This window comes from Lupinus angustifolius, chromosome LG10, assembly GCF_001865875.1.
Source record: "Lupinus angustifolius cultivar Tanjil chromosome LG10, LupAngTanjil_v1.0, whole genome shotgun sequence".
NCBI lineage: Eukaryota > Viridiplantae > Streptophyta > Magnoliopsida > Fabales > Fabaceae > Lupinus > Lupinus angustifolius.
Genome location: NC_032018.1, coordinates 10,999,116 through 11,008,232, shown reverse-complemented (window position 1 = coordinate 11,008,232; position 9,117 = coordinate 10,999,116). Strand labels below are relative to the sequence as shown.

At 34.5% G+C, this 9,117-nt stretch overlaps 2 protein-coding genes across 5 annotated transcripts; one reads left to right on the top strand and one right to left on the bottom strand.

Annotated features, from left to right (window-relative positions):
- Positions 91–3,922, top strand: LOC109357804 (ABSCISIC ACID-INSENSITIVE 5-like protein 2). The gene is made up of 3 exons (XM_019601858.1): positions 91–1,617; positions 1,695–1,766; positions 3,546–3,922. Exons 1-3 carry the CDS (start codon positions 760–762, stop codon positions 3,624–3,626), a joined length of 1,011 nt encoding a protein of 336 aa, XP_019457403.1. The 5' UTR covers positions 91–759; the 3' UTR covers positions 3,627–3,922.
- Positions 4,707–8,458, bottom strand: LOC109357630 (myb family transcription factor PHL7-like). 4 transcript variants are annotated; one of them, XM_019601604.1, is made up of 7 exons: positions 8,224–8,458; positions 7,258–7,473; positions 6,641–6,717; positions 6,482–6,530; positions 6,310–6,367; positions 6,173–6,242; positions 4,707–5,348 (listed from the first exon to the last, which is right to left on the bottom strand). In XM_019601604.1, exons 2-7 carry the CDS (start codon positions 7,463–7,465, stop codon positions 4,974–4,976), a joined length of 837 nt encoding a protein of 278 aa, XP_019457149.1. In that variant the 5' UTR covers positions 7,466–7,473; positions 8,224–8,458; the 3' UTR covers positions 4,707–4,973. The 4 variants fall into 4 exon arrangements, with proteins under 4 accessions (XP_019457149.1, XP_019457148.1, XP_019457150.1 ...); XM_019601603.1 differs by having other exon boundaries at positions 7,258–7,476; positions 8,224–8,457; XM_019601605.1 differs by having other exon boundaries at positions 6,488–6,530; positions 7,258–7,476; positions 8,224–8,450.

Genomic DNA, 9,117 nt, shown 5'->3' with positions numbered 1-9,117 from the left:
TTTAACTAGTTGTAACATAGTATTTACTTAAATTCTCTAAATAATTGAACTTGGAGTTGAAGTGAAATATGCATGCAATAAGCAAATACAAATGAAGTTGGAAAAACATTTTCCTAATCTAAGACTGAAAGTGTACTATCCTTGGTCCCTCAGATTTTGTTTTGTTTTGTTTGAAGTTAGGAAGAAGTCAGAACTCAGAACAGTTCATTCTTTCAACAGTTTCCAAAATTTCTTTACTGATTTATAAATTCTTCTTTCTTCTTTAGAAGGGAAAGCTTAATCATTATTCTTTTTGTTTCTAAACTGTGTGTAAGCAATGTTCTCCCAGATAATGTTTAAAGTCTCTAGTTTTTATGACCAAAACTACTTTCTATGTTGAAGTTTTTGCAGGAACAGTTTTGGGTTTTTGTTCTTTAATGCACAGTGGTGGATGTGATGATAAAAAGTGACATGCACAATAAGTTGATGGTTTTTTATCTCAACTATGATCCTATTTTGGTCAGTGAAATTTTCTTCATTACCAATATATAACTAATTCCCTTTGATATCTGATCTGGGTCATTTTCTTTTTCTGTGGTCAATTTTCTCCCACCCTATTGTACACAGATTTTCTTGTGTTAGTGAGGTACTATAACCAAATCTCAAAACTTAAGTGAAAATTGGTTGTGTCTTTGGTGTTTTTTTTGGATATTGGAAATAGTTTTGGAACTTTTTTGAAACAAATAAGGTCTTAGAATTGGTCCTGGGGTTGTTGAAATAATGGGATCTCAAGGTATGGAAATCCAAGAGCCAAATAATGGTGGTGGTTCTTTGGCTAGGCATGAAAGTTCCTTGTACAATCTCACCCTTGATGAGGTGCAAAACAAGCTTGGAAATTTAGGGAAACCACTAGGGAGCATGAATCTTGATGAGCTGCTCAAGAGTGTGTGGACTGCTGAAACTTCTCCGGTTCAGGTTCAGGTTCATCCCTCTGGATTGGGTTCTAGTAACTCGCAACACGGTCCGACTCGGGTATCGTGCTTGAATCCACAGGGCAGCCTAACAATGTCAAGGGATCTTAGCAAGAAAACTGTTGATGAGGTTTGGAGAGATATGCAGCATAGGAAGAGTAGTACTAGTCAGGATAAGAAAACTCAGGAAGGACAATCTACACTAGGTGAGATGACCCTTGAGGATTTTTTGGTTAAGGCCGGGGTGGCTACCGAGGATAATGCTATTGATACGTTTGGTGTTGAAGTTGATTCAAATGTGGCTTCACAGCAAAGTGCATCCCAGCATGCTCATTGGAATCAATACCAGCTCCCTTCAGCAAAGCCGTGGCAGGCTCCTCTGCAGAAGAGTCAAAATCAGGAGAATACTATGATGACATGTTTTATAGCTGGTCCTGTTGTTCAACAGTCTTTTCATGCTGCAGTGAATCCGGTTATGGATGCAGGATACACAGAAACAATGGTGACTATGTCACCAACTTCTTTAATGGGTACATTGTCAGATCCGCAGACTCAGGGTCGGAAAAGAGTTGCATCTGGTATTGTGGTTGAGAAAACTGTGGAGAGGAGGCAGAAGAGGATGATTAAAAATCGGGAATCTGCAGCGCGGTCAAGGGCAAGAAAACAGGTAATATTTTGGTGCTATTGCTTTGAAGTCATTTTGCTGTTTTATTTAATACATACAATATCTATATCAATGCACAGGCTTACACACAGGAGTTGGAGATTAAAGTTTCACTTTTGGAAGAAGAGAATGAAAGGCTTAGAAGACGGCATGTATGTTTCAATTCCTTTGTCAATATGCATATGTAGTTCGATCTTTTCTGCCGATATTTGTTGGTCAGATGATCTATTCCTGTCATCTCGGCAGGAAAATCAATGGTTGATAACTTGATATGTTTTTTTTTATATTAATACTTCATATGATCAGTGCATGCTTACAAATGGAATTTTTAAACTAGTACACAGTTTTACAAACAGTTGATCTTTTCTGTTATCATTGTTTCTAGGTTGTGATTGCTTTGATATGTACCTCTAATTTTCTTATTAAGCATTGGGTGGAATATCTACTAATAATATAAAAGAGACATTTCCCTGAGTGAAGGAATAATTCATTGATGTAATGCATGAAACTCCATTGTTTGGCGAAGCTGATATTTCATTCTTAATTTTATGCTTTGCTTTTGTAATAATTGCTAGCCAGGGAAGTCATTATTGGAAAGATTGAAATCGAAGTATTTCGGCTGATGTATATTTTGATGAATTATAAATAGGTATGACCTTTGAAAAAGAAATTGATCTTTACCGGAGAAAATTTGGCGCCTGCTAGATTCTAGAGCTAAGTAATTGCAAATAGTGTTGTACCAACCATTTATTTAACCTCCTTTCCAAAGCCACTTATTTATGGTCAACCATAAAACTAAACTAAAGACACAATATTTCTAGTTTCTCCTTTATAGCTTTCATTTTGATCTTTCTCTTATACCATTGGAGTGCTCATACTCTTACGTTTTCTTACTTCTGTCCTGCTTCATACACTGTTTCTAAGTATTCTTTCTTTGATATTTACCGCTATCCCCGACTTATTTGCAATTCGTAGCGGTAGAAGGCTTGCAGAACATTTCTTCCATTTGACTGGTTTCGTAATTTGTTGACAGCAATTGGCTATGATTCCCAACTGTCTTGAAAATTTTGGAAGCATGACATACCTATAACAAGCCTTTTGTTACTTTACTGTATCCTTGCATACTAATATTTTTTTGCTTTTCCGAGCAATGGTTAGAGGGTATACATCAATGCTCTGGTTGCTACGGGTCCAAGGCTCACTTTAGAGTTTAGAGTCTAAATCAAGAATTTCAGATAAAAAATCATACAAGAAAGTATTTGAGGTCTTTATGCTGAAGACTTTCGAGGATTTAAATACAATAGCATTGAAATTTTACTGGTAGCATATGATTTCTCCAAATTTGGTTTTACTTACTAGCTCCTGAGTTTAAATCATTTCATATTGAGAAATGATAATTTCAGTTGTTAAAGTAGAAACACATTGGCTAAGACCTAGTTTGGACTTCGAAGCACGTTAAATGCTATAATAATCTATACTAACACTGAAAATCTAAACGTGCGGCCACTGCATGTGTAATGTTAGTCATAACAACATTGATCATATGTTTCTGCTTCGCATTGGTGTTTTGATTAGTACTGTTGTAGAATTATTTGAAGTATTTAATTATGTGACCAAATTGTCTGTAACCTTAAGTAATTCCATTTGGAAACACTTAAATTTTGTACTTGTCATAAAAAAAAAAGTGATTTTGTTAAGAGAGTCTTCATATGATTGTCTGTAGTTGTAATGTGCTAGATCATATATCTTTCGGTGTGGATCTTTTAAGTTAGGTACTTACTAACTACTGTTATTTGTCTTCTGTTTTCGGAATAATTACGATATTATCCAACAACTCAAACACTTGTTACATTAAAAAAAACCTATAGACGTGATTCTAGATGATACATCTCAGCTTGTAGTAACTCTTTTCTTATGAATCTTTGTTACAGGAGATAGAGAGAGCGTTGCCAAGCTTGCCATCACCTGACCCGAAACATCAGCTTCGCAGAACTAGTTCAGCTCCCCTTTGAATCCTACATTGCAAATGAGTTCCAAGTGAACATTAATGCACTTACATCACATGGTTCTCATTTGGAATACATATTTGTCCCCCTTGTATGAGTGTTTTCCTGCATGTACATTTTGTAAGCCTGAATTCCAATTTTCCGAGCACTTAATATATATATTTTAGTCTAATTTTGGATACATTGTGGCTTTTCAACCAAAATTTTCAGTGTTCTGGTGTGTGTGTGTTGTGCAACCTATAACCATTACACTATTGCATTTGCTTTAACCACTTAACTTTTTGGTTGTATTAGACTTGGGATTACTTGTCCCTAGTAAATGTTATGGTCTTGGCCCATAAAATTGGTTTCTGGTTTGGGGTGACCCATAGGGTTACCGACCTGGAACTTGAATATACTCTTGGTGCCTTTGGGTTTGGTTCAATGCTGGTGGATGGTGCAAAATATTTGGACATGTACGTACATTACCAAAAAGAGTGAAATGTCACCATTTGTGAATGTGGGATAAAGTTCTCTTATGTAATCTTAATTCTTAAAAATATCAAGAAGACACAGAATGATCATTAATTTTCTCCTCAAAAAATACTTGGTCAACTTACTTTATATCATAATGGGACTTATCATAATGGGACTTTTCACTTGGAATAAGGATTTGTTGTCCAAATCTTGTATCACACAAACGTCAATTAAAAAAATTATTGTTTCAGTATCATTGATACAGAACATGTTTTGAGATGGTTGATCCTTGCTCATTCACTTGAGTGTATGTTACAAGCTTTTGTCTCTAATAAAGCAAAAGAATACACTAAAGGCTCACCCTATAACAACTATGAATACAACCTGATTCACTTATCATTGGCAAAAATGGAATTATCATTGACACACATGATATAGCAATAAAAAAGTACATAATGAAAACAAATGCTTAATGGAAACATAAAAGACTGTGTGAATGTGGTTTGGCATAAACTGACCAGATCTCTCATCTCTTTTAATTTCTTCCATAAAAAGGAATTACAACAATTTGGAATAACATTACATGAGAATAAGTGAGCAAAGCAACTCACCCCCGTTACAAGGAACTTGTCTATATAACTTTCATATTGACCAGAGCATAATAATATGAACATTGATAAGCTACCTGCTTCTGAAATTCATAGTTCATGAATCATGACCATAACCACAACCCAACTCACAAGGAAGAATAATGCATCTATTATGTCTAGCTTAATTAGTATATACAAATGGGTTGCATGAAACATAATGCAGACAAGCATGGTTGTATTTTCTACCAGAAAGATTGACTAGACATTACAGTGAGACCCATTTTGAGCTACAAGTAGAACCTAGTTCTTACTCCTCACTCTCCTTATTTTCACCGTTTTCAGTCTCCAAATCAAATCCGAACCCATCATCACCTTCATGCAAGTTTGGATCCATCTTACCAGCACTACAATCAGTCTTCTGTGTACTATTTGTAGGCACCTGTGAAGCAGTGAAGCCATCCTTTGAATCATCATCGGTTTTCTGTTTTTTCAGCTGAGATAAAGTACTTGCAAGGGCATCGCTATACCTAGAAGGCTTTGACCGAGTATTATTTTGAGCATCGTGGGACAATGGTGGTGTTTCCGTGGTTGTCAAGGTACTACCTAACTTCTGCTGTTCCTCTATGATCTTCTGCAAGTATTTACCTTGTGCTTCTATTCTCATTTGCAACTGCTGTTGAACCTGGAATATCATTGTAGCAGATGAAAGGCTCTTATCATTAGCAGAAATGCTTACAACGTATGGAGGACATCTCACTAAGCACAATACTCGAAAATCTAAAACGCAGAATTTATCTGATTTCATGCAAGTTCTTCATTAGAAGGCTAATGTCATAGGCATATGTGATGAGTTTAGCGGCTATCAAAAAATGCAGGACAGGACTCAGAGATCAAACAAGGCATATACATTTTAAAGATTACAGAAATTTTACAGGTCAAAAATTAAGAACTGCATTTCTGCTTTACCTACTGTATAGAAAATTAGGTAAATGGTGACAAACAATTGAAATAAAATTTGAATGTCACTAGTAATTAGACCCATTTCTTCAAATTACTATAATAACATTTAAAGTTTCTATTGTAAATTAAACTTAACACTTCGATCGTCCACATGATTGGCCTATTCAGTTGTTCCTCTTCAAGATACACATCACATGCTCTGGTTGCCAGCTATTAACAAAAAGAAAGCCATCTACGTGGTATAGCTATAGCAGAACTTACATAGTTACATTAACTTTTAAGGAAATGATATAATAACAGGTGCAGTAATAGAAAATCCACATTTTAATTATACCACAAATGAAATCTGACACTATTATTAACATTGGATTTCTTGTTTTCAACTTTCTATGTATTATCAGTTTTTCTTGGGTGTTCTTTCAGTATATAACTCCTATTTCTAAATCACTTGTCTGCATACATGAAGACAGATAATTAAGAATGTTTATGGCTTAAATAGTATTTTATTTCAGAAATTGCGAAATGGAGCAAGGCCAAGCACCAAACCTCAAGCTGTTCATGAAGACGTTTCTGAACCTCCATCTGCATTCTTAGAGCGTCATTGATTTGAAATCCCCTGAAGACGCGAAAATAAAAATAAAAATTCATGAGTTATATTCAACTTGGGAAAAGAAGATACTCACGGGGAAGAATCTGCGCCGGAAATGCTGTCTCCAGAATTCCTTTTCTCATCTTTAGAGTCTGAAAGTCAAGAGAAGAATTCCCTCAGATTCAATTTAAAATATGAAATCAAAACAACATCATATTCCTAGTTAATTTCCTTTTGGGGGAGCAAGGGAAAATGAAACAAGGCACCTTTACTATCAGCTGAAGATTCAGGCAAGTACTTCGCAAGGCGATACTTCTGCATAAAATGGTATCAGACAGAGATTAGAATCGATGTCAAATTAATACACAAACTGAGATTTTATGCTTATATACCAAAATTATTAGACCAATGGGCAATGTCAATACCTGTAAATGGCTTTTGACGTGATAAATAGTAAGTCCAGGTACACCCATCACTCTCAAAACACCTTTTGGTGTTGCTCCTGCCATGAACAATTCAAAAAAATCCACAAAATTAGCTAATTTTTGTCCAGATCATCAGGCTAAAGAAGTAAAACTCGAAACGAAAAGGGGGTAAGGAAAACGGAAGACAGCCACTTTCGAGCAACAAATCTACATCAACTTAAAATAACCAGCCACTGGAACATAGTTAAAGCCATTTAATTTCAAATCATAACCCATGCTAATGCAGTAAGTAAACATCACTTAGTTACATTTCCGGAAAGCATGTAAGTATCACGTACTAGCACATAGCACCTGAAACCATTAATTTCTAATAATAATCCATGTGATTGCACTATCTAAGCATGGCTTTGTTACATTCCGAAAAAGCATGTATGTATTACTTACTAGCATGCAAGTAATCTCTGCTGAATGCTGATGCAGTATGTAAGCATCATTAGTTACATTCCCAAAAGGCATTCTCTTTACCAAACTTAGTCAAAGATCATGATAAGTTACAAAAATGACTTATTTTTCCCTAAAAATTGTGTTAAATCTAAACACCGAAAAGAAATACCCACTATCTGGTCCACCAAGTTGTGTAATGGCATCCACAAAATGGTCATGAAGATCGGATGTCCATCGTAAGCGTTGTTTCCCACTTCCCCCAGCAGGTGCGCCACTTTTCACGGCAGATCCACCCAAAGTCGCAACATTTGCAAGTTCAGAACTGCATTGAGATTCATGTGGCACCACGGCTGACGTTGAATTTTTTTTTGCGTGATACATGGTTTGTACTGCTACAGTTAAATAAATAATCGGATCAATTTTCACTATATAACAAAAAATAAGATTATCAAATCACCATCCACAAACAACAACCACCACACCTTTTCCATTAAGTGTCAGCTACATAAATCAAACAACACTATAACGGTTTTATCCTAAATCAATCTATTGACAAACTACTTACATATAAGAGAAAAATATGTATACATTGATCGTGTAAAAGTTATGTATATTGTCACTGAATCTTCCATCATTCATTTTCTACCATCATTGACTCTTGAATAAAAGTAATACAAATGAATAGTAGATGATGTATTGGGACTGTGTATAAATTTGCATAGATATTATACTCTATATATAAACCCTTCTTAACGGTTTAGTTTCGCATATAGTAATTTCGTAGTTTCCCTATATCTCAAACGATTTGGCTATCCTACATCTAATTTGCAGTCTCTACCCGAACTTAATGCATTCATTATTAATCTTACCATGTTAGTCAGTCCATCTATCAAACACCACATTCTCATCTATATTGCTTTAAATTTATTTTCTTATTAACTTCTTTACCACTCAACATTCATTAGTATATAAAATTTCCCTGAAACTTGAGTGATACTTTTCTACCTCAAATAACACTCGAATCACTTCTCCAATTCGTTCTCTCAGCTCAAATCCTTAAAACTTATCCATACTATCATCAGTTTCAATACACTTAACATTAAGTGAAACAGGATTATAAGAGAGGAAATTAAATTTACCTCGAGAGGGTTAAGATTAGAGAAGTGAATCAAAACACAGAGATTGTTGAGGTGTGAGAGTATTCATTGTTGAACTCGATTGGGACATAGAAAATGGAGAAAGTAGTTGGAATTTTTGGGGACCGAAAACAATGAAGTGAACTGGTAGAGAACGTAGGAGATTCCGAAGAGAGAAAATAAGTTTTTATTTTATTTTATCGTATTCATGAGAAACTGAGGGTTCGATTGAATATAAAATAAAGTGTTTCACTTCCTGGGAATAACAGTGAGACAGACTATCACTAAGCTAAAGATGATTAATTCTTACGTATAGTGAGGGATATCTTTTTAGTACAACATTTTGGGTCAATCAAGTGTCACTCTTCAAAATCAATATTTAACCATTTATTAAGAGATGATAATGGTATGAACTGACACCTCCTACTCATTTTAAAATATGATGAGACAATTATCTATACCTGTTTGTATCCGTATATATATACACGTATGAGTTTTTCGTAGGTATTTTTTGTAGGTACAACGGTACCTGTGAGTTTCTACATTATTAATGAATTTCTAATTTCCTACTTTCATTATATTTCATATGAGATGAAGTTTAATTATTTTTTTGCTTTTTGATTGAACATTTAGCAAAAATGCTAAACCTATTGGAGTTTCTATTTTTGTGATTTGTTGTTCCATTTTTTGAACAAAAATATATATTTTTCTTTCGTTGTTTCATCACCAAATTCAATAAAACATGTAAACAATGAAAAAATATAAATAAAGTAAAAGGAAAAGATGGACATTGTATAATGAAAGTTTTGAGTAATTTACTTTTTCTTTTAATTAAAGGTAATATAATAATCACATAAATAATGGCTACTCACAGACGTAAGTATCATAATACTCATA